The sequence below is a fragment of the Tenebrio molitor genome, chromosome 7 (genome assembly GCF_963966145.1).
Source record: "Tenebrio molitor chromosome 7, icTenMoli1.1, whole genome shotgun sequence".
Taxonomy (NCBI): Eukaryota; Metazoa; Arthropoda; class Insecta; order Coleoptera; family Tenebrionidae; genus Tenebrio; species Tenebrio molitor.
In genome coordinates this window covers 6,861,079-6,888,514 of record NC_091052.1, presented here as the reverse complement: position 1 = coordinate 6,888,514, position 27,436 = coordinate 6,861,079, and the positions used below count along the sequence as shown (strand labels likewise).

General features: G+C 34.7%; 1 protein-coding gene across 3 annotated transcripts in view; it reads left to right on the top strand.

Annotated features, from left to right (window-relative positions):
• The window catches only part of Ace (Acetylcholine esterase), a 76,186-nt gene extending 49,319 nt beyond the window's left edge, over window positions 1-26,867 (top strand). The window contains exons 4-7 of one of the 3 annotated variants that reach the window (XR_011160817.1): window positions 7,051-7,214; window positions 17,382-17,539; window positions 23,428-25,797; window positions 25,858-26,867. Coding sequence is in view for 2 of the 3 variants with exons in the window: in XM_069053283.1 (XP_068909384.1) it covers window positions 7,051-7,214; window positions 17,382-17,539; window positions 23,428-23,552 (447 nt within the window). In the remaining variant the exon portion in view is untranslated. Of the gene's footprint in view, window positions 1-7,050; window positions 7,215-8,026; window positions 8,152-17,381; window positions 17,540-23,427 lie in introns of those variants that run through there. The other 2 variants (XM_069053283.1, XM_069053284.1) reach the window with 2 other exon arrangements.
• Window positions 26,868-27,436: the final 569 nt, after the last annotated feature.

Genomic DNA, 27,436 nt, shown 5'->3' with positions numbered 1-27,436 from the left:
GTAGGGGGTCTAAATCTGTTAATTTTGGGGCCAATTCTTTCGTTCAAGATAACTTTTGCAAACTAACACCAACTGGAGTGTTTCTTTGTGGAAAATATTTAATTTTTCCTGCTATTTTTTTGTTGATATTTGGAATTTTTCCAACTTATGATATAACATTGCCCCATTTTCTTTTGTAGATGCTATTTCATGACATCGTATTTTTACCTTTTCTCTGGAACCATTGCATCCTGAGCCATTGAGAAGCGTTGTCATTGTCAACATCTCATGTCTTGATTCATTTTTTAGGTTAAGATTTTGGAAGTTGCGTCCTGCAGTTCTTGCCTAATTGTTCATGGTATTGTGTTCAGTAGTAAAAACCATTTAAAAAATAAATATTTAAATTTTAAAATTGGCCAGTCACTTCGTGGATACCTAGTTTCCTATTTTTTCCAATCTGAAGAGTTTTATTTTTATCAGATGTGTTTGTTACCGATTTTGGATCTTCGTAAAGATCGTTTCGGAAAATCCGGGCCAGTTCTCGACAAACCTCTAAAAATAGACAGTATGGCATGACTAGATGTGATCATCTCCGTTTTGGAGAAGTCAATTACATTTCATTCGTTTCGGAGCTGTCTCGGTATTTCAGCCAGTTTATTTACTACCCCCGTTGTGTGCCAAGGCGATAACGAGCAAGCTTTTGGCGTGCGTGCGGACCCTGGCATAAGTGTGGGGTGTCCGATTTCGGCCACAGGCAACAGGAGAACCCAGGACAGACAATCGATGACCAGGACTGACCGGATGTCCGGCAGACGCACTGCTCTTTAGGGGCTTCCTGTCTAATGTCTGTTTAACAGATGGACCTATTAACAAACTTTAAATTGATCATGACGATTCGTTCCGACGCCGTACAGACACCAGTTCGTTTTCTCGCCGACCACGTGACCGCCGCCACCAAGAAAACCATTATTTACGTCATTTCTGGCACACAAATTGCGCCGATACTTATCGGACACAGAAAGGCACGACAAGTGATTCCGGTTCGGAGCCGCATACTGTGGGACTTCTGTTATTTACATTCGGCTCCGGTGGCCTTCTGGCTATTAGAAGGGCAATTCTAGAGTTAGGGGTGGAAAATTTCACGGTTTCCCCAATACAACACTGTTTACGGTTTTCCGAAGCTGCCCCTGTCGCCAAACGTAGACCATTCTATGCGTTACATTATCTGTATCTTTAATCCATGACGAAATGCATACGTGCATACAAAAAGTAAGGTTAACTTTAAACAGCTGAGCCATGATCTGCAATCCGTGGTGCGTTCACAATCGACTCTTCAACGCCTACTTTGAGGATAAATTTAAATGAACACCCGATACAACATGATCAACAAAAAGGAAATAGAGGGCAGCTATAGAAAACAGAAATTCCAAAAACGTGCTGCGTAACTAATAAAGTGTCACTTGTAAATTTTGACAAGACAAGAACACAAATAATTCATGACTCAATCCTGTTTTCGAAATGGAAACCAAGAAAATGGTACAAAATTGTTTGTTGGAGTTTAGGCAAAACCTTTCTCTATCTTTATTAGCATGACTGAAGCTAGGCCGTACGTTTTCAAAAATATTGTTTTCCATGGCCGCTCCTTACCTTATTCTTTAAGCTTTAGGTAAAATCAAGGACGTATATAGTGTTGCACTTCTGCACGTAAGATTTAAGACATGTTTAAAAAATATATTCTACATAAGCAGTTGCATTTATTTTTACATTGTACTCATATCTGTATAAAAAAATTTAAACGTTGGATCTTTATAAAATATTTAGGTTTGAAAAGATCTCGTTAAATGTGTTTCCTTTACTCGAAGACTACAAGTATTAAAAATTTAAAATCTTCTGAACCATGCACCCGACAAGTAATTGAATTTTCGTGCAAGTTTGAACAAGTACATAAATATGTATCAACTAACCAGTACTAACAATACATTACATTTAAAATACGATGACTGGTTAGGTGTACTAGCAATTTTTCCTACAAAGTTACTACGTTGGACAGTTTCTACCTAAGTTACTGAAAGATATTTCTTCTGTAAAATATTATTTATAGAAACATAAATAATGTAGAGACCTGTTTATGCAACTGAAACGTAGCATTACTATCGTCACACCAGCTAAATTAAGCTTACTTTATGTTCACACGTTTCATCGTCGACCAAGTTAATGGGAACATACAAATAATCCTGTGCTACGTTATATTACTGCAAATGAACAATATTGTACTCGTAATACGCGACGTTTGTCTTGTCATTTAAATCATTGTTAAAGATGACATTTTCTAAGTTAAAAATTAATTTTGATCTCGTAATAGCCAAGAGAGACTAAAATAAATGTAAGGAAAATATGAGAAACTTTACAAGTTAATTACTTTTCCTACGACTCCCAAAGAAAGCGACACCTTGCACACAAAATTTGCCAATTTCATCCACATTTTAAGACATTTTTAGGGCACATAACTCACTGGAAGGTGTCGCTCATGCATTACTGTGATTGCTGCACTTGGCTGGCGCAATTTGCATATACATATACACTCATGCCAAATGTGTCACTTTCTACATTCGTTATGTTTATGTAATATACCACTCTTATACCATCGTGTTTCTTGACAGACTTACCAGACTTGTACCAGCTTTATAGATCATGTAAGTTGCTTTTACAAAACTCTGGGTGGTTTCCATAGAAAACAACAAAGAACAGGGCTGTTATGAAATATAATAGCACTACTGCTAGATAAAACAAAACAAAAATAAGTATCCACTAAATGATAACTAAGACCTATTTATATAATAAACCTCGTGTTTTTTTCGTGATATGTCCCCAAATTCGACATCTTGGAAAGTGAAAACACGGCATTGCACTTACCAACCAAGTAGCGTAACAGTAGATTACACGATAACTTGACCTTGTTAATTAGACAATTATTAAACACGTGTACTTATAGGTAACAGATATCTGTCCAGATGAGATAAAAATAATAAAATAATTTGAGATAAAGTGACAGTTTTTGTTCTCCTTTTATTCTTACATGTTCGCAGCATCATTAGCTTTTTTACCTTTCTCTCCTCACACACACATTCCTTATAATTTTATTGATTTACCCCAGCCTCCAAAAATGTTAATGATTTTTTTTTTTCAATTCCTATTACATCTCATTTTTAAATTTTACTACCATTGTGGCCCTACATTCTCATTCAAAGAAATAGCTTCACCTTCAGCAGGTAACAGAGAAGCGGGGAATGCACATTCGGAAATGTTCTGTGGGGAAAATCAAAAATACTGCTTGCTCGTTGCCTTGATTACAACATACACGTTATGAACCGCTTGATTGCACATATTGTGAAATTATGCAAAATCAGAGTGAACACAAATGGCCCATCTCACAAATAAACCAAAGTGGTGCATAAGTGCTTGCAAAATCCGGGAATAATAGGGAATTCCTTCCTCTCGACCTTTCTTGAGGAAGGAACGAAGAAGACTGTTCGTCGTAGCGTGTACTCGAAATGATGGAATTACGAAAAGCAGCCGGCTAGCTTGTCGAAGCGAAATGGCGCTATGGCAAACCTAATATTGGTGCCTTAAATCACTTAAAGGACGATTTTTATCGAGATACTTGATGTTCTCAAACAGTAATAAAATGATACGTCAATAAACCGTTTTCTTTGCCGCATCCAGGACACGTTGCATAAAACGCGAGAGAAATCCATAAACGCGACGGATGGATTTATTAAATAGTTTAAAAAGGCGATGAAAAAGTATCTCCATTCAGGAATCCTCTTTCAGGCTCGACTGTTGTGAAAATACATCGAGTGACGCAGGAACTCCACGGCAACCTGAGGCATTTCCATTCAATATCATCGATATATTTTCATGATAATGCTGTTGTAGGTTGACAGCAAAAAGTGGCTGAACACTATATTGAAAATCTATTGTGGTGGTAGCGATCTATTATTCAGTTTTCCTGCCACATTTCCGCCAATAAAACCGCCCCCGTACTAAATTAACACGCCCGAATTTGAAAGACGGACGCCAGATACAGCTCCGTCTCACGTCCGATTGTTTCAACGCACAGATTTTTCAGTGCATCCTCGTTCAGATCAGATTTCCGCGATGGACATATTAAATCTTTGTTTACACTAAAATTCCAATTTGGTCTCTGCCTTGTTGGATCATTTTAATTTAATTCTGTGCCGCGTGTTACGGTATCACCGCTGGTTTATCGACGTTCTGAAATTGGGTGACGCCAAACTATTACAATTAGGTTATGGAATATTTCCATAAATCATAATATAGTCCAGTGTGGACCACTTATTTATTAAATTACCCATTAATATAAATTGCCTATTGTAACAATTATTATGTGATTAGCAATTTGCTTGATAATCATTTCTTTAATATTCATTGCTCTTACCTCAGATCGAACACTATTGCCGTATCACCGATTATACCACGTGATAAATCACGTTACTTACCTCAACTCGTTCTGCTATTTTAGAAACTCCTCAACTTGCTTCATAATGCTTCCCATTTTGCAAACGTAAAGCTACAAGTTAGGTATATTTATCTTATTCCTTTTGATTTCTTTGTTTACATCACTATGACAACGACTGTTATTTGATAACATCTACAGTATCGACCAGTGTACATGCCCGAAAATGTTTTTATCAACCGACTAAGTTATTGAAGCTAATATTTAGACTATTACCATGGCAGAGTTTGTTTTGTATTAATTTCTACAAAAAAATATTGTTCTGAACTTGTTTATTACAGCTAATAGTAATATGGCGGTTTAAGTTACTTACTTGGTTTATTATTATTTTTTTTTATCCCTGACAGAATCAAAAGACGAAGAAAATTCGAGCAATTAATCTCAAGCACGAATAGTAACACTGCTAACGTGGTTTCATACCCCTATGTCTATACATCTACAAAGTTTCTATAAACGAACGTAGGTATATCAAAAGTCCTGTGGAATTATGCGGCTCTATAGTTTTATTGTGTCGAACTATGTCGACCCGTTGAAGCCGTCAAATCAGATGTCAACAGTCAAATGTCAAATTATTATTGTGAGTTCGACGTCTTAGTTATTTTGCTTGTGATTTTCTTCATTTTTTCCACATTCTACTCGTAATTACTTTTCATCGTACAGTTGGTTGCAAAAAAACGGGAAACAAAAATTTTCCTAATCTTCTCCATTATCAGATAATAATAATAAAATGCACAATTATAATTTCAACGTCTAAAATTCATGAGATTTATTATAAAATAGCGTTTGAGACCAGAAATTGTCTACGCCCATGCATTGAACGCTATTTGCATAGGATTCCACTAGGACATGACCCATAATTTGCAACGCCTGCTCAGATTTGTTTTCTTTTTGACCACTTTGTAGTTATTCAATAATAAAAACAATACTAACAATAAGCTACTAGAATTTCGCAATTTTATTGATTTATTATCACATTATTTATGTCTCCATGTTTTATATCGTGACATACCTATGATGATTATAAATGTTATTAAATATTTATTTTAATCAAATAAAGATTTTTTGTATTTAATGTACATATTTCTATTCTTTTACTGACGTAAATGATTTTATATTAATTTATATTTTACTTTAATTTCTGTCTTCAGAATTAAAAATGAATGTCAAGAAATTTTAAATTAATTTAAGATACTACATAATTAAAAATTAAATGTTTATGGAAATTATGTGGATCATTGGTATTTTTAGTTAATTTTTGTGCTGCCTGAACGGATAAAATATTTGACTGAATTTTGCTAAATATGACACATTTTGAATGATGGACCGCGTTTAAATAAATTGTATTCAGTTCGAAGCAGGAATTTCGAAAAGGTGAAAATCATTAATTAATAGAACTGGTTTAATACAATAGTTTATTAAAAACGAGAATCGTTGACAGGTTGAATATGTGAAATATCTTTGCAAGGGCTTCACGTATCGCAGCTTTCAATTGTTGGATATTTTTCGATACACTTTGTTTCTGAGATGGTCCCTCAGGAGAAGTCTAAAGGAGCAAGATCAGGAGATGGGAGATTTTTCTCCCCATCCTGTTGCCACCTGATACATACGACATTCGATAAATTGTACTCACTGCTCTTCTACAGATCAATGAAATTTTGATATCTGTCTAACGTTGGCAACAATTTTTCTCATAACTTACTCAGTTCAATCTCCCACATTTGTTTCAACATAAAGTGTCTATTTTTCGATTCGCTGAAACGGTGATGCATCCTGGCACATTTGTTTTAGTTTTAATCCTTCCCGGAGCAAGTTTCCATTAAGTAAGCGACTGTGTTCAGAATCAACATCGAAACGCAAATAAGTATAATTTATGTAACCGTGTGCTGCATTAATAATAAAACGACAAATTACAAATTCATTCACTTTCAGTCAGCTTTCCTACTCCAACCAAAAACTAATTAAGAAGTTTATTGCGTGTTAGGGGTGTACAACAGTTTAAAAGTAAATTAGATCAAGGACAGGGATAACACCAATATAAATAGTTAAATACATAAATATTTCGTCGGGAAATCGATAATAACATTAACGAGGAGGGCGATCGTCAATCCTGCAGCCGGTGGCTATCAGATAATTTTACCAAATGCACTAAAATGTATAATTTGTAGTCGTCGTGAACGAGTCATAAACTCGACCACAATAAAGGCCGAGTATTCGATACAATTTTAACATGCACTTGAACGGTCTGGTACAAGTACACAGTACTAAAATGTTCACGGCAATGAATTTTTAAAAGCGACTGATTCGATTTTTACCACGGCGTTAAATAATACATTTTATGACGTCCTCCCGTTCGATATATCGATTAAAAACTATTTGCTCTTTTTCCGAACGGAACCGATCGGCCACCTTGCCGAAGAATAATTAAATACGTATCTCCCCAGAAGTGGAAGGAAAATACGAGCACATGCAAATTTTAATACAGACCCCGTTAGAATTTGTGTTACGCATACCTAATGAGTGATTTTATTTTACAGAGGACAAGCACGTCGTTGTGGGGCGAATGGATGGGGGTGATGCACGGGGATGAGATAGAATACGTGTTTGGCCACCCTTTGAACATGTCGTTGCAGTTTAACTCGAGGGAACGGGAACTCAGCTTGAAGATAATGCAAGCCTTTGCTAGATTCGCTGCAACTGGGTAAGTACTAATTACGGACCCTCTACGTCTCAAGTGCTCGATTGCCCTATACAAATGAAGCTCACTCGATAGATTCAGGTGGTTTCTTTTCTTTTTACTTTTTTTTTGAATTACGACTTGCGGTACACGGATTCGTGCCTATTTCATGACGTCGAGCTATTTCCAGACGGCCCTCTCGTTTTACGACATATTTTTATCTCCGAATCAATAATACATTTTAAAATACGGAACTTAATAAAGGCTCCGCTGGATAACCGGTTGATAAATGAAACTTAGGGGCTATTATTACTTATCGATTTCATGAACAAATTGTTCATTACCTATTCAGCAGAACGTTGCTCGAACCGACTCAGTTTTTATAATTGTCGTTAAAATCAACTGCACGTTCGGCTAACAATATTAAATTTTTATTTCAATTACATACTGCCTTTTTTTGTATAAAAGCCATCGAGGCCGCATTTATATTTTATTACGGGTATTTCGTTCGTTCCATGATAATTTCCTTGAAAGCGATTCTCAAAATTCGCGAATTCCGAATTCAGAGCGTGGTAGGAAAGGACCCAGTGGAGCTCGAGAAAATTCGCTCTTCCTGAAGAAGATGTAAGCACTTCAGTTTTGTTCCATACATAGCAGCCCTCATATTTACAGTGACAAAATACTATTCTAGCTACGTTGCCGTTCCATTTTTAAGAAAAATTACAAAAATTTAAGATTTTTTTACTCCAAAGTAAAGCTATTCAAAAAATTGTTTTACGTTATTATTTTCCACAATCATCTATAGCATAAACAACAATGAACACTGAACTTTTCAGCCAGTATTTGAAGAAAACGCATTTCAAAGAGAGCACCTTCAGACTACTGTGTCCCTGCCAACCATGTAGAGCAGAAAATACTGGAAGATAACTCTGCCAACCTTACTAGTAAACTGGATTTTTTTCGACTTTTACGTAATAAAAATTTGTTTCACAGTCTTTTGTTATTGTTGAGTTGAGAAATCCAAAAAATAATATTAAAACATATACTTGCATCCAAAATTTTTTCTTACATCATCTCTATTATAGAAAAAAAAACAGAAATTTTCCCATTATTCCATTTTCTCCAAATTTAAACATTTAAACATCGCTTCCGAAATTTTAAATTTAGCTGTTATAAATTTGAATAGCTCTTTGCCTTTCCAACTACATATGTGTCATCGACAGTGCATTGTGGTCTGCGCCAAAATCAAAAAACCACCAACACTGCTTTCTAACCAAAAATGTTGTGGTTTCGTTAGTGGAAAATAAAAAAGTAGGGTTATATTATTAACATTATGTCAGTTTGACAGACGGAAAATCGGTAAAAGGAATTAGACTCTTCTATTCATCCCATATATCTACTAACTAGTTAGTAGATATATGATTCATCCCCAGTTTTTGACAGTTCCCAGATCGGTGGATCAACAAACCCGTTTTAAGTAGTAAAGTATCAAGTATTCATTTAGGTAAATTTCTCCTCATGTTTGGCGTTGAAATTTCGATTGTGAACCACTCATCAGTCTGCAGAGTAAAAACACAAACAACGCAAAAAGTGAGGTCAGATCCGTGGTGCGTTCACAATCGACACTTCAACTCCTACTTTGAGGATAAATTTTAATAAACACCCAATAGTTAGAAATAAGTAAACATTACAGAAGCTTTTTCTTGAACTATTTAAAATTCCTACCGTTACATGTTTTATTTTGTTGAAACCTATAGCTAAATTTCATGCTTTCCTATTTTTGAGGTTATGTAAGCGACTATTGTTGTCGTAAATAAAAAACAGTTACTTCTACTTACGGAAATTTCGTACTACTCCATCGTAAAAACAAAATTATAAGAAACATTGATTTGTTATTGATTGACCGAGCAGAAATTTTCGACAGATCCGCCATATTGTGGTGGGAAGTGAAATTGACCGATTTAATCTCTATTTCTATTCGGACAAATTATTGCAACGCAAGGGTGTGATGAAGTTGGAAGTACCTAATTGCAGTGACATACATAGGTTCTGAATCAAGTGATGTGGAAATGAGTGAACACGACAGTAATTCCATCGTTGAAGAACTAATAACTAATAGAACTAATCGAGGTCTTGAAAAGTCACGGAAGTGTCGAAAGAATTAGCGAACTTGTTAAATCTGAGACAATAGTATAACGAGAAGCAGAGTTTGATAAACGTGCTGGATGGTCACAAGTGACGCTGGACTTGCTTTCTTGCTTCACATAATTGTTTGATCGTTATTACTGGATAGCAATAAGTACTAGTAATGACGAAGTTCAGTCTGAGTGCCAGTTAATTCCCGGTGCAGTGGTGGGAATGAATAACATAAAAAAATGAGAATATTTTTTAGTTTATTTATGCTTGTGACATCAACAAATCTGGCTATGGTGTGATATATTTATTTTTGAAAATTTCATCTGCACACCCCAGAAGCGAAATTACAAAGCGGCGCGACTGTCAGCTTAGCAGCTTTATTATAAAAGCAAATATTTGCATATCTCAAATTAACACAACATTAGCGAGTGTTCAGCTATAAGCAGCTTATACAGTCAAATCGGATAAACCAACAAAGAATTAACTTCCAACTTTGGAACAATCTGCCCTAGAGAAGATAGAATTTTCGAACGAAGGCAGAATTATCAATTCGGAAATCGTTCTTGGATAATTCGCGGCGTTTCCCACCCCAATTAAAATAAAACATCAATTATTGTAATGGGCCAGATATGACATGTATCTGACCACTTTCCAAAGCAGAGATAACGCAAATTCGTGCCGGGGGCTAACCGCAAATGTCCTACCTGTTGCACAATGTTCACTGACCAAAGCTGGTCTACTACACCAGTTCGGACCTCCCAACATAATAATGTTGTCGTTTTACATTGATATTTATATACTAAAGCCGGATTTTATTTTATTTTTTACGATTTTTCCACTACGGATACGATGTGGAGTTTTAAACGGTTTCGAAGTTAACAATAAAGAGGCTTTTAGCTTTATTTACATGAAAATTTCGCGAATAGGCGGTGGAATAACAAAGTAATTAACGTTTCATCCCTCCGGTAAACGACAGCGTTGCGACGGTTCGATACTCTAAAAATACAACCGCCCCCGGATTTTTAATAGTGACTTTCACACAGTTTATGTCACATCAACTAGGCCCCGCGGTGCAACAACCCACATTTTTGCTTCCACGGAAATATTATCAGTTTTCACGTTTATTTAAAAACTATTGGGTGATTCAAAATGATTGTGGATAAGTATGGCAACTATGTACGAAAATTTATGTGGCAATTGTGTGGGTGGGGTAGAGTTGACATTTGTATGACATTTCATAAGCGTACATTTGATTTTTTTATACCATTGCACATTGATTTAACAATTTTCAAAATTGTGCGACTATGAACTGTCAAAGAAATGTCAACTCTATCCTACCCACACAGTTGTCACAAAAATTTTCGTACATAGTTGCCATACTTATCCACAATCATTTTGAATCACCCAATATAATAAACGTTCATAATTTTTAAAAAGTTTCATTTGAAAAATCTAAACGAAATCATTTACAAAGCAAGAAGCTGGGAACTGAGATAATGAAAATTAAAGATTAAAAAAAACTAGTGGTTTTTATACATACCCCGTATAAAAACCACTAGTTTTTATAATAATAATGTAATAATGTAATAATGAGCCCGACGGAATTGAAAATGCAACCCACAATACATTTCCTGTATTTTGAAATTAATATATGAAATGTATTTATGATATTGAAAACGGTAGTGTTTTCCAATTCTAATTTTGAGTGCGTGTAGAGAACACAAATTAAGATTAAAATAAGAAATTTATTTATTACTGATAATAATAGATAGTTGTATAAATTGAACAAAATTTGACACTCCTGAACAAACATTAAGCGAGTGTAAACATCAGCTTTAAATACGAAAAGCGAAAGCTCATTTTAAATTAATAAAATATTTACGACATTTGATCTATATCACATCACAATTAAAGTTTAATGTTCTGAGATATTAACCAAGATTATATAATTACATGAAATTATGCTAATAAGACGCAGAGTTACAATCACAAGGTAATTTATTGACTCAAGCTATATAAAAAATTAAACTGAAACACAAAATGCAAAATTTAAGAGAAAAAATACGTAATAATTTTTTACAACTACATGTTAAGTATTAATGTTTTCAGCACTTCACTTCACTTCAACCACTCTTACCATTTACTGCTTTCAGTTTCAGGTAATCATTATTTCAGTCAATTTTCTTATTTATTCAGTCCTTCAAAATTACACCCTTTAATGCGATCGCCATCGACAACTGACATTATCCTTTTGTTGTTGTTGGACAAAAAAAATTCCCCAAAACTCTATTGAAACGCGGCGCTTTATTCGAGGTGCTGCTGATAATCACGTTTTTGAACAGAATAAAGCACCGAATACTTTCGAAGTACAACTAACGAGCTACTTTGTCATAATTTATCAAGTTTATTACAAGGTGTCAATAGCACACCCAAAAAAATTTTCCGCAGACTGCTTTCAGTTACAGATTATTACCCCAACATTATCACGTCATAACAGAACAGCACAACAAATCGCAAAATATGCTAGACCAACACTTGCTCTTTTTGTTATTTAGAAGAGCGTAATCCGCTGTTGGCTTTCGCGAGTTTGGTAAAAGCCGACGAAATCCGGATCCGGATCTGGAACCGCATCGCGGTATAAATAAAAATGCGGATATGAACATTTTGGAAACGGATGTTTTAATAACTGTTCCGGAACTGTAGGCCCCCGATTATTAAAAATTTGTTGCTCTCCGCGTACGAACGGAGGTGTGTAGTAACGCCCGGATGAATTTTCAAAGCGAAAACCGTGTAATTAACAAAGTCGTTTGTATTTTTGTATGCACAAAACCTATACAAACCGCAATATCCACTTAAAATGGAAATTTTCCTCTGTTCAGTTTTATTTGCGAACGGGTTGCTTTGAGATATTATTCTTGAGATTTAATCCGGATTAGGCGGTGTAATTACGTATTCCATCGGACGGGTAACACATATCTACAACCGCCACAACACTGCACTGCCGGATTATTATACATGGTGTTATTAACTGTAGCTACGTGAGTTGGTATTAATACCTGCACCGGTGGCATTACGTAACCACTACGTACAAGTACCGATTTTACGACCACGAATATTTTATTGGGTCACCTCACCCTAGGTTCAAATTTATACAGTCAACTCTACACAAGACGGGCTTGTGTTGATAGAAGAGATGTGTCGCCGGTACCGGCGCCGGCATTTTTAATAGTCTGGGCCACACTGTGTAAAGATGTCGATCAGGTGGAACAAATAATTATTTTCAAGCAGACCGTTCAGGTGAATCTGCGGTGATATTTTGTTCGGAATCAATTAGTATTATGTTCTGTAAGTGCGTATGGAATGTTTCTTACCACACAAAACGTGTGAAAATAATTAAATTTGTATTTTATTATTAATTGTTAGGGCAGAGAGAAATTTCAAGTTGCAAATTAAAAAAAATTGAAAAGGCTTTATTAATTAATGTACAGTACTATTGTTTTAGGTTAAGGCGTGACATTAAAGCATTTTGTTCAAAACCTTAAACATCCAAAAACACCAGTTGGGACGCATCGGGCAAAAAAGTACTACATACATTGGATATTGAAGTTAAGAACTCGGACGTAACACTACATGCAAAGGAAATACGTTAAGAATTAAGAACAAAGAGAAAGAAAAATTTACATGAAAACTTGCCAGAAAGTTTTTGTGGTTAACAACGAAACTTGATTGTTATCGATTCAGCTGGACAACCCAGACATAAATGACACATTGATGCTTCCAATTTCAAAATTCCATACATCAATCTTCATTAAAAAATGAAACGAAGTTCATTTAATTTTTTTTTTTTTTGTTCGACATTTGGGAATTTTCTCTTGTGCGAACGGATTTTGATAAATGTCACAACTTGTCAAAACGAAACGTCAAGCTAATTTTAAAGATTTTAAGCGATTTGGAGCCTTTAAGGGGCTGGTCGAACAAAAAAAAAAACCTTGTATTCAACTCGTTCGTGTGTAAATTGGGCTCTTTTTGGCACTCGTGGACTTTTAAAACACTCGTTTCACTCGGGTTTTAAACTGGCCCACTCGTGCCAAAAAAAGCCCAATTTACCCACGAACTCGTTAAATAAACTACTATTATTAATGCTATTAACTCTTATAATTTATAATGACATTAATGAAGCCACTTCTGAAGAAGATTATCAATTTAAATTTCATTGAATAGCTTGTTGTTTTATTATTTAGAATTTATTCATGTTGTCTGTTTTATTACAGTGCAAGTCTCAAGTCTCCAAATTTATATATTTTATATTAATTTCCATTAAGTGTTGTTTTATGTATTGTTTACGAGTAAACACTTTATTTGCATCTCTTTACATTCTTTATATCTCTTTACATCCTTTACTCTTTGAATCCAAAATATTTATATCAGTATGAACATTTTAAATATCTGGCGTTCATTTGAATGCCGGGCCGAGAAGGCGTTGGAAACCGTCAATTGTTTTGCTTTTTAAAAGTGTAAATTGACTGTTGTAATTAGACCATGTTGACAGTTAACCTAAAGTTTATAAAGAAATAATATTTCTGTGTTTTTTCTTTCTTTGCAATATTTTATATTAAAAATAGAATAACTAACGTTTTTCCTATTTTCGAAGTAAATATCTAAGGGCATCTTTTCCTAAAAACAAGCATGTTCAATTATGTGCCAATTAAACATAAACAAATGTCATTCGTGTCAAACGGAGGGAAATTCAAACTTTACATTGCTCCAAGTGGTTTACTTTTTCCAACGCTTACTCAGCCCAGGTTTTCATTTGAACGCACGATATAAGTTTTTGTATTTTCTACAAAATAAGTTACAGTGGATCTAAAAAGTTATCAAACTGGACACTTCATATCTAGAGTAAAACAATTATTATTTATAAACTCTTCCATTCGAACAAAAATAATAAAAAATCATTAAGTTTCTTGGAAATATTTTGTATGTTAGACAATAGAGGGATGTGGACATGTCTCAGAACACTTCATAAACAACAAAACTCGGATTGTTTCAGCAAGAATTGAAAAGGCTTGTGCGTTGTGCAAATAGAAATCTTCATCTAGTTACGTTTGTATTACCCTTGTAAAAATACAATGTGTCATTCTACAGGCAGTACCCCAACCTTAAAATATATAAGGCATTCACGATCTTTTTGGGACCGAGTTGACTATGATTTTTTCTTTTCATGTTGGACTAACTGATTCAGTGATGCAACGGATGCAACTTTTTTTTCTGTCAGTGTCTGTTCGACATTTTCTTGCCACCGTATTGCCAGATTTATTATTATAATATTCGTAAGAAAGTAAATGATGTATTAAGTGTGTAAAAATAATTAATTTTGGCTAAAGGAAAAGTGAAAATTGCCAAAATAATTTTGTTACGACAAAAAATTTCCATTAAACGATGTTACTTCCAATTTAAAAAGAATAGACCAGATTTAAGAGATCCGGCAAAAATGTACCTACCTATTCAGATAATATAACTTTAATTTGAAAACAACCTAACCTAACACAAAAAGTGTCAATTTCCTTTAGGGAATATAGTTATCACCGAAGTACTGCCAACAAAATCACTAGATCGTCATAGCCAACTCGGTCCCAAAAAGATCGTGAATGCCTAATACATCAAAATTCCAAATGTGATTTATTACGAAGGGATGAGATCGGAAATACGGCTCAATAATGAAAGTGTTTTATTTCATTGTATACATTTGAATCGTTTGTGAATTCAATTCAATAAATTGTAATAATTGTCAATTTGATTGATGACATTTATTGACAGAACTTCAAGGTCACTTCAAAAAGAGTAGAGCGGTGCAGGAAAATTTAGAAAAAATTCCATAGCTAACTACAACGTGATCAAGAATGACTGAATCTGTTGGTAACAATTAAAATTTGAATGATTTTGGTACCACTGTAATCTAAACGCATTTCCGGTTGTCTGCTTTGACAGAGTTGACAGGAGAATTTGACGTTTACCATCAAAGGGTCATTTTTGTAATAGCATAAACATATCCGACATAACCTTTTTTTAATGTCGTGTCAAGTTAAAACATCCGGTCAGTGCCAATTACGAAACAGAAAAACACCAATATTTTTCAATTGTTTCAATGCCAACAGACTCAGTCATTGTTGATCACGCTGTAAAATAGGTACTATCACCAATGATACTTGGCAAATAGTAACGAAATTCTCCTAGTCGATAGCTTTCACGTGATCGATCAAAATATCTTTTTATCTTATTTATTTTGGCGTATGAGTGGTAAAATTTATTAATTAACTTATGTGTTAGTCTTGGGTGCGAACCAGCTGTAAGGATTGCTGAATTAGAGAAAGAGCCAATGGACAATGCAACTGGTTATAAAGACATCTAGGATCTAGGAGTCATTTTGGACAATTTATCAAAACACCACATTTAAGCTGTTACTTAGTTGATTTTTTTTAGACATTCAGAATTCAAAAGTTTCATTATTTAAACAAAGACAGTTAAAAAATGACATAGTTTGACAGTTGCTGAGGTATTATTACCATTACTATACAACAACAAAGGGGCGGTTACGAACCCCACGAATATGAGCTCTAGGTGAGATGCAGTGGGAGATCCAGGGAGATACAGGAGGGGAGATCCAGGGAAGATACAAGGAGATTCGGGAAAGATAGGGAGAGATCCGATGAAAGGGAGATAGTAGAGATCTTTGCTCCCGAAAAATTTTTAGTGATCAACAATTATTGTTTATTTTTGTCTTTTACTTATAAACTGAATTCTTGGAGCACATGTAATGCTTTAGTAATAAAAGAAAAGTATTCCATTGTCATTAATGAGATGAAAATTATTTTGAAAAAAAAAGAACAAAAAGAGAAATAGGATGAGCATACATATTTTTATGTGTTCAGAGTGACTTACCTACATAAGTATGCAAAAAACTGGACATTCTGTAAGTATCATTACAGGACTGAATTTCTTAAATAAATCACCGAATTCAAATTTTCATTGGCTTTCGTGAATTAACTTGTAAAACAAAGTAGACCAAATTGATCGTTCCGTGATAAATTGTAAATATCAACTGACGTATCTGGCCTAAATTGTGTTGGTTCGTTAGAAAATTTTAGCATTAATTAATTAAAGCTCAACAGTAACAAATTTTATGATGACAGTTGTCGTAATGAAAAATTACCAACAAGATAACAATTTATAGACAAGGAATAAATTTGTGATAATTTTTTTTTAGTAACAATTTTCACTGTCAGAAAATTTAAAAAATCCAGCTCAAAATTGTGTTGATTTTTTCGAAAATATACTCCGTACTCTGATAGATTGCACGTTTTTTGACAGAAGACAGACACAGAAACTGATTTGGCGGGAATTAATCTGCAGGGATACAACGGTTTTCTACATAACGTAAAACAATTGAGATGGAGAGTTTAGTATTTTTCACTGCTTTATGTTTTGGAACTAGAATTTAAAAACGTGCAATCTATCACCGTACGGAGTATATCTCTGTTGGAGTTTCTTTATTTTTCTTTTTTGAGCCCAGGTATTATACCGACTGGGTGTTATTAGGTTTGAAAATGTATATTTCAACACCACCTCTTGCCTCTAGCTTGAAAAAACCAAGAAGTAGAACCGAAACAATTTAATAGATGATAACTAATTTTTGTGCTTTTCATATTGATCGGTATTTATTTTGCCAAAACGTGCATTACTTTTTGTGCACCTAGTTTAAGTTTGAATCTTTTGAAATTTGCTTGTGAGTGCGAAGTTCGAAAGAGTTCCTGCCGAGACACTTATGCACCGCGTTGTTGTTACGAAATCAATTACTCCATCGCCCCAAGAATGCATCCTGACTCCTCGAATGAAATAAAACTCGACCCTGACATAAATTTCCCACGTATTATCGCATATTTTCCTTTTACTCATTTTCCAATATGTTTACGCCCACGATTTGTCTTCTGACGTAACGATTTAATAATAGCTGCGAGGTCAACAAAAAAGGACTCACGAGATATTTTTTTTTTGCAGGAAACCTGTCACAGATGATGTGAATTGGCCATTGTACACAAAAGATCAGCCACAGTATTTTATTTTCAATGCCGACAAAAACGGAATTGGGAAAGGTCCTCGAGCAACGGCCTGCGCTTTCTGGAACGATTTCCTGCCGAAACTTCGAGATAATCCAGGTAATGTTGCAATGTTTCGGTACTCTGGTGGCTGTGTTTCTCTAAATGAATCATTGATCGCAAATGCAAATAAGCACTAATATTCCCGGATTAATTTCTGTACGACTGAGATCCATTAATAATTAATGGCATCGATTTGCACTGTTTAATTTTGTAGATTTGAGCTGCTCGTGTGTCCCGACACGTTGATACATACACCAAGATGTATGTACATATTTAAGTGTTTAGATCGGGATGAAATGAGCAACAGAGAAGGGAGGAATCTAAACCCGCTCACATATCAAAGCTTCGAATTATAATCTGAGCAGCAAAAATATTCACGATTCGTTGCACACCTCTCATTCTGAAACCCAACGTTTAGTCTCTCTGTGTGATTATTTTACACATGCATGCGTAAAAATCTGATAAATAAAAGGGTAAATAGGCAAATGAACCGCTTCCATGATTAGCTTTCGAAGGCCCGACATCTACCAAACATTTACAGTTCTATTCATAATTTTTAATTAGAGAACTTTTCAAACTCGCAAAAGCTCTACAATAACTACAAAAAAATTCACATCGATTGTATTTCAAAACAAAACGATATTCCCGTTCGCCGACCGAAATCAACATTTCCTACAAAATAATTCACATAAACATTACACTACACATTTAATCTGATGACGCATATTTTCTATTTTATTGTTTATTCTTGACAAAAAACAGTCAAGTCCTATTGTCAAATTCTCTCTGGTTTAAAATTTAGATCAAGATTGTTGTACTATAAAGTAAACGGCAAGCAATAAAAAAAATTAATATCTTCTTCACACCTCTGAAGTTGGAGTAGATTGAAAAAGAATTAAATTATCTGTGCCAACTGATAAAAGAAAGCTCTATCTTCTTTCTGTGTATTAGGCTATCTGTTTAAAGAGCAATACCATATTGTCCTGCAAAAATAGCAAAGTTTAGACGGAATTTAATCGAATTTCTTTCTAGTTTCCGCACTTAATCATTATTATTACATAAAATGAAACGTTAAATTATTTCTACAATAGAAGCTAATGGCTTTCAGTTGATATATCAGATAATAGATTTTGATCAAATTATAAAAGTTGTTATCTCGCTGCAATAATGAGTTTTACTTTAAGGAGTTTTAAAATTAGTTTCTGTTTGGATGAGGAATTGTTTGAAAACAGTGATAAAATTTTATACGACAGAAAATTAAGATCTGTATTATTTCAAAGCTTCATTCACCTTGTTAAAATGTATTTCAACGAGAAATTTCACTTTTGCTAAATTAAACTATTGCCGAGTGCTCAAACGAGTCCTTGTATACTTCTGCACATCAAATTTACACGACTTGAGTGGGATATAATTTATCAGGATGTGAAAGGTGATAGTCCTGTATCAACTGAGAAAAAATGTATCGGAACATTTTCTGATGAGCGTGACACGGAAGTCTATAAAATAATTCAAAAATGGGAAGGGGATGGACCTCGCTCACAATGACCATTTCCTTGAAAATATTTTATACAATAGCTGCAATTAAATTTCAGCCCATGACAAGCAATGAACAGCAAATAAAAATATTCATGCACTAGTGCAATTGTCATCGAATATTCCACTGGTACATAAATATTGGCTACTAGTGTCACATATTTTGAAATGCATACATAGTTTATACTGTTCGAAACGTCTGGCCTACTTAATAAAACTGCTCATAATTCACGTAATGTAGAGTACGTTGAAATCGAGAAGTACATGGGCGGTCCTCTGATTTACGTGATAGTCAGTTACGCTGGACACCACGTGATGTGTACTTTTGTCTCTGACGGTTCTCTGCTGCTTTAAGTGGCATTTTTGAAAGATGTCAAAATTTCAATTCGATTTCAATTTATTAACATATAATATTCATGCAGTACATAACTGAAAATGGTAGTGACATGCTGGAGTTTTTAATTTCAAATATTATGGTCATAGTACTGTTTGATTTTTTTTTTCAGTAAATAAAAAACCAACTAGATACTTATGGGGCAAATAATATTGGAAATTACGGAATAAAGAAGAGTCTAGCAAATTCGTAAATATTTTTACGTTATGTAAGTTTATTTAAAAATGTGCAATTTATGTTGAAAAAGTTTGAATTGTCACACGTTCGGAAATCCGTTTAATAAAATTGCGTTATTCGCATCCCTCCAAAGCGAAATTTTTCCTCGTCATAGAGAAATGAATGCGTGGGACTCCCCGGTGAGTCCTAATCTAAATCCACGTCGGACCGTCTGATCCAATTGAAAATAAAAAAAAGTAAACGTCGCCCGTACGTCTCATATAATTTTCATATTCGACACGACATAAGAATTTCGTTAAAGTTCCCTCTTTTCGAAAACAAGTGTTTTCGAAAACTGCTCACGTGTCGATGTTGTGCATGCGGATATATCCGGCAGGAGTCTCAGCCCGTTTCCTTCGTAAGAAATGTAAGCCGTATTCCCAGAGGAGGATTAGATCGATGGTGCTGTGTGCATGCACGGGACTGACTCGAAATATTACTGCCTTCTGAAACAACCCCGGTCCCGACTGATTTTATAGCCGCCGACGCTTTTACCTCTTGTATCCTGGTGACACAAAAACATACACCGAACCAAACCAATTTGTTGTCAACCAAAGCAAGAGTTTCAATTTATAACTTTTTTTTGATCCAATTGACCCTTTGTCGGGTTCTTCGTTAGATGGCGGATGCATCCAGGACCGTCCGGATCATTATCCTTGTCCCTTCGCTTTTTTAAACGTGTTCCGTTTTTTGTTGCCTAATAACGTGGGGAACGAGATTTACATACGAGAATGCCGCAAATTAATCGCCAGTGTTAACCGCTGCTGGGGGACCTCGAGGCCACCCAAGGTGTTGATTTTACCACGAGGGCGATGTAGGTCGTGCAGGGCCTGTCAGGACCAATTCTGTTCGTCAAAACTGCACAATTGGAAGCTGCTACGCAAAATAAAAATATTAACATTTTTTGCTTCTTCATCAAACGTCAATGTATACAAAACTTTTTTCCTTAAGATACTTTTCGATGGTTTTTTGGTTGTCAATTTCGGAAAAGTAAGCAAAGTTCCTCAAGAATAATAGGCTTTTTATGTAGATACATATTTTAAATTCTTTTAAGGTTAGACATTTTTTGAAAAAACTATTGGGAAAGCCTTTCAAATATACTTACCAAATGCTTTGATGCATATACATATACAGGGTTTTTCACGAGTGATAATGAACCCGACGGAATTGAAAATGCAACCCACAATACATTTGCAGAGTTTTTTTTTATTTAAAAAACATAAAACACTGTTAGCTGGGCAGTTTCGTAAATTTTGACATAAAGGTCATTCGCTTGGTTAAATGAAATTTTGAAAAAACCAAAAGTTTTTGAAAAAAATGTTTATTGTCTGCATAAACGCGCAACGGCAGAACCATTTTTATAGCATTCGCCATAAATCAGGATCATAACTGTTTTCTCATGTTCGAATATATTTTAATCGTCGTATTTTAACTTTTTCGTAAATGTTAGTTGTGATAAATAAAATTATTGGATGCAAAGCCATCATGGATTCATTTTAAAACAATACGATATTAAAAATAGTCAAGTTCACTTTGGAAATGTATTGTGGGTTGCATTTTCAATTCCGCCGGGCTCATTATCACTAGTGAAATACCCTGCATTAGGTACTGATAGTTTTATCAAAATATGGAATTATAAGTGTATATTGTACACTGCATATTTTTGAGTTGTGAATCTTCTAGAAAAAAAATCAACGATTGTACTACTGTTAGACCAGGAAGCGTGTTAAAATAGCATTTATTATCAAGAATTAGACAACAAACAAATGATATCAAACATAATGGCATATCACTTCTCACTTGCAATAATCAGCCACCTTTTGGGCGTTCAATTGATGCATTCAAGTTTAATGCATTTTGCCGAATCCTATAGCATAAATAACTTTTCTCGAATATCCAGAAAAGTTCTTCTAAATTGTTCATAAATAAATTAATAAAGTCTGTAGATTTATAGCCTGTTCAGATTCCAAAGGTCCACCACCTGTTGATTTAAGTTGGTTAAACAATAAATATCCCTATAATCTTAAACAGTAACTGAAGGCGACGATACAAGTTGGTACAACTGAAACGACAGTTTAATCACCATATTGCTAACAAAAATTCAAATTATGATTATGGAGCGTAAAGAAATTTGTTAAAGAAAAAATTAAAAATGTAAGTGGCCGTCAACTAGAGGGAAAAGTTTCGTTAATCTTTTCCGTGAATTTTAATTGGGTTGCACCTTTGAAACACGTAATTTTATATTATAAATCAGGTCTCTAGACCAACTGTTAGATGTAATAAGAGTTAATGATGAGGGAATAGAGCTACAAATATCGACCAGTCGACCAGAGGAAAAAAGAAATATTCGTTTATGAAAATTTTTTGCGAAGAGCTTGGGCGTAAAATTAATATAATAAATCTGGGTAATACTTTAATTTGGAGGAACTTTTATATAACGGGGTATGATATAAATTCGAAAAGAACAACAAAATATTTATAATACAGGGTATTTTACGAGTGATAACGATCCCAGTGGAATTGAAAATGCAACCCACAATACATTTCTAAAGTTAACGTGGTTATTTTAAATATCGTATTGTTTTAAAATGAAATTATGAATCCATGATGGCTTTGCTTCCAATACTTTTATTTGTCACGCCTGACATTTACGAAAAAGTTAAAATACGATGATTAAAATGTATTCAAACGATGAGAACAGAGATGAGAACAGACATGATTCTGATTTATAACGAATGAAATAAAAATGCTTCTGCGGTTGCGCGTTTATGCAGACAATAAACATTTTCCCAAAAACACTTCGTTTTTTCACAATTTCATTTAACCAAGCGAATGACGTTTATGTCTAAATTTATGAAACTGCACAGCTAACTATGTTTTATGTTTTTTGAATCAAAAAACAAATATTCACGCTAACTTTGCAAGTGTATTGTGGGTTGCATTTTCCACCGGGATCCGGGATCATGATCACTCGTGATAATTTATTGAAGTACTATTATAGTATCTACATATTAATAATTTCACCCCAAAAAATTCGAGTAATTGCGGATAATAATATTCAGCCACTTCTACCAAAAACAGTATTATACATTTCAAACATTAATAAAGAAAGCGTCAAAAAGGACTAGAAAAACAGATTGTTTGCAAACCTTTGATTTAAAAAAAGTTGTTTCTACAACAAACAATGGGCCGTATGATTTCCCATTCGTTAATCCTTTCATTAGCTAAATAATTGGTTAGACAAAGTGAGAGTATATGCCAAGCACTATGTTAGACAGAGACAAAACAATTTAACGACGTTCTTTAACTTTAATGAAAGGGAAATCATACGGCCCATTGTTACCTGTATTTTGTATTGTATTTTTATGCGATTTTCCGAGACTGCATTTCGCAACCGCGTTCATTATTTCAGCACTTTCCAAAGACTTCATTAAACTAATTTAATAAATCAATTAAACTGATTCAAAACTATTGTGGCACACAAAAGCGTAAAGAGCATGCACCCTCGCTTAATGCAAATTAAGGCAACCGTGTGTACCGGATAATCGATTACCCATTTGTAAAGTTTAAAAAAAAGTTTGCAAAAGGGCGAAAAGTTGCAAACTGGTCGGTAGATTAGAAAAATAGGAAGTGGATCGGTGTCTGTTTGTGAAAGTGCGTCGCGACACGACATTTCAGAACGCACACCGACCCACCCCTTCGCTAAGCCAATTATGCAAGTTTCTAATCACATTATGGTAATAGGAAAATAGAAACCGTGTAAGAATGTTGACGTAACATTAAGTTCTTGTTTCTGTTTTAGATTCGGCGGAGCCGCCCTGCGTCAACACTTACTTAAGCAAAATGGGATCTTCATCGGGAAGAGCGTCTACGCGCACCCTGCTCGAAATTCTCATCCATTTGATGCTAGCTCTAAGCGCATTGTAGATAAGTATCTCTTATATGTAAGCAAATGTAGGCCTACTTAGTTGCAAAGCTTCAGACACAGACGTAGAGAATTGGAAGTAAATGATAATTAGAATTACTTATGTAAACTCGGGCGTCTCCATCAGACGACGACGTTAACGACATAATTCAGTTTGTTAAGTTAACAATCGCTTTATAATCCTAAATACCAATTAGTATACTTTATATATTTTGTACATAATGGTCCCGTTAATTCTGTGGAAAATTCCATTAGCTCACTCGAGTGCTTGATCGAGAGGAAACTGTTAGAAGCGGATTATTTAGGATCATAAAGTGACGGAAAGAAATCAAAACCCGTAATTTCTACATACACGGCACGAGAATATTTTACTTTATCGGTTTAATTGAATCGTCAGAAGGTTAATAGAGCTTTGAGGATCGGACAGGTTGAACCAGTCTGTACCAGAGAATAAAACAATCACTGAAGCTTTTGATAAATGAACTCAGTCATTTGTACTGTCAGGCATACCCTGGAAAAAATATATAATAGACGTGATATAACGAACCCTCATTTTGCCGATGTCACCAACAGAATGAACTGATAATTTCGCGTATTTCGAGTATTGTCAGGTGTGACGCGCGACTTAATGAGACAAGAAATTAAGCTTTGTGAAATAAGAGACAATGTTAAACTAGCATATGTTAAAAATGTATGTCAGCATGCTCGTGGCGACTGTACGCATTTGACTCTGTATAAAATACAACTCTCTTGCATTTATACACAGTCATCGACAATCATATTTATCGATCTTAATAATAATGTTAAGAAACCAATCTTATGTTAGGTGTAGGGTATCATGCTACACTTGCGTCGCGCATGCTTCTGCTATACAAAAAAAAATCGTTAGGACTATGTAAAAATGTGTAGGGAATATTAATGTCTAATGAAAATTCGTGATATATAAACTATTATTTTCATCCTTTTAGTATGAGCCAAATTGTATATAAGAGCTAATTTTGTTAAACATATTGTACATTTTATATGACACGTTTCAAACGTTATACCTTGAAACCTGCCAGTTTGTTTCGAGCCCGAACTCTCTCACCAATCGATACATATCATTTACACAAAGTCAAAATTGAAAGGTATAATTTTTGAATATTAGACCACTACGCTAGCGTATTTACAATATAGTAGGTGTATATTTAAGAGTACGTGTAAGAGTATGATGTAACGTTGATTTTTTCCGCAACTCGGTTTCTCAACAAGATCACAGCTTTATAGTAGTAAATTCGCTGTCAAGTCGTAATAAGGACCATCCCGTCCTTATTACCTTCGTTAGTTGTTCGTGTGAAGTGTGCATACGTTTCTACCATGGTCGTTGCAAGTATCTGTCCAACACCACGCTTGTCAATTTAACCGTACAATAAATTCTAAAATCTGTCGCCAGCTTCTGTCGCTCTGCAATGCTGGTTGCTCACTTGTCGGGCTTCAATTTTCAGATTTCAGCGCTGGGACTACCGCAAAACGAACAAAAATAGCGACCACCCAAAACTAGGAAAAACACACAAACACACCTCGTTCTATTCTATTCTACGGCACCGTTCGTTAATAACAGGATATTGGTGTGTGTGTGTGTGTGGCACAAATCATTTAAAGTACAATAGGAGGCATCTCCTGACAGTTTTAGTTCCGGGGCTCTGATACAATTATTAGTGGTAGCGGGCTTGCCACCCTGTCATTCTTATGCCTGTATTAGATTAGTGCCTATATTAACTATATACTACTTATACCTTTATATAGTATAGCTATTTATACCGCGCATACACAAAGGGCTGGAAACAGCTGAAATGAGCTGCTGCTGTGAATACATATCAAGTTAAAATTAGCCGAGCATAGGCGTCGACATTGTCGTTATCCTGCACCGAACCTGGTTTCGCAAATTTTAAGACTGGACGAGTTGAATGTCGAACAATTTTATATACTTTGCACTATTTACACACTCTCTTGTCGCTGTAAGCCTTACAAACCTAATAGGAGATACAAATGCAGTCTTATGATAGCTTAATACCGTAGAATAAAGTGAGACTTACCTATTTAATATGAGTAAGATGGGGTAACGATGGCGCCGCCTATGGCATTTTACGAGTATTTCATTTTAGACGTGTAAAGAGAGTTCCTCGTCAGGGAAAGAGAGACGGTGTAGTTTTGCGTGAGCCAGACAAAAAGCAAGTCTAATGTTTTGTTGTTTTGGGCAACCGTTGGGTGTGTTTGAGCTTATAAGTGTTAGATTCGTTGACCGTTGTTACATGTTTTTCTTTGCAGAGCACCGTCTAGCAAGTAGTTGTTCGGCCTGTGAAACCGTTGCCACGCTGGAATCACTCCGGTGGTTTTACCAATGGCAGTACCGTTAGATACATATCGTGTAATAACCGTGCATAAAGTGTAATTACAATCAATTGATTTATACACAACTGATAGTGGATAGCGTTAGAAATTCATACATATCTATCGAAACTGCACACATATCATGAATGTGACTTCAGCTGTCCTGTCCAATAATTAAGTAGTGTTAAATGTAAAATGAATGAATAAAATCGTATTTGATATACAACATAATCTTAAAATGTATTTTTTAAAGATATACATTAAAAGAAGACATATCATGAAAGACAGTTGTAAATTATTAGCGTATATAGCGAAAAAAAAAAGTTAACATAATCGTGTATAGGGAAGACAAGAGCTGTAACGTCGGATTCAATTTTTTGTTGAATCGATATGCACCGTAACCAAAGAGTTACCGCTTCAATATGTTCGCCATTTTGATGTGATACGTGATAGATATCTACTCTTCATGATAGTGCTTTCATGCACTTTAGAGATAAAAGTGGCGCCATTCTGTAACACACTCCGATACATAAACATAACGCAACAGAAACTTCGTTAGTGTTATGGTTGTTGTTGTAAAATGGGCGTCCGTAAAACGGGCACTGTCCTGATTGAGTTAGCTTCTCATTGGTTTGATGTGTTTATTATACAATGGTCGCTCTAAACAGTCAATATTAATTAGTAACTAGTGTTTAGGGATAAATATAGATTATATGCATACATGTAGCTTAACAACAAAATGTAATGTTATATATTATATTATATATACGTAGGCCTATCTGATATACACTGAATTTATTAATTTTGTATATTTCAGATTTATTTTGTTAACTTTGTATGTGTGGAAGACTAAAACACTAAATAAGCCATTATTTTTAAAACTGTTTTACTTTTAACCTTTATATATTGTTTATCTATCCTTATAAATAAATGATGTATATTCCCACTTTTGTCGTCTCATTTCGTATCGAATTCGGCTGAAGTTCAAGACCGACCGACACCTGGTCGAGGTCGAATCTAACCGAAATTTGCATGATCAAACTTGCAGATAAGACGATTTTTCAAAATAACCGGTCCCCTCAATATATCATCCTTCTCGGCCGAACACAAGAATCGACAGATTTAAATGCGATCGGTTACCATAAAACCTAGGTTAAATGTTAAAAGATTTTTTGGCGGAACTTTTGATTCTTCCTTTGCCCGACCGGCCAATAAACATATTTTAAGCTAATGGCTGACACCGGTCGCGTAAATACACAAATCATTCTCTTTTGTGTACAAATTGACTCTCATCAAAAATTTTTAACAAATCTAATTTTAAAACTCTATTTTCGGAGAGCTTTAGGTGTAAGATATCGATTTTTTAAAACGTAATAATAAAATGTAGTTTTCTTAGAAATGAAGTCGATTAAGTAATCCGCACTTTACAAATCTTGCTTAAATAGTTTCTAAACTAAATCAAGCTTGTCAGTGTCTCCGAAAACCAGGGATATTTTTATGGAAGAGAGGAATGGAT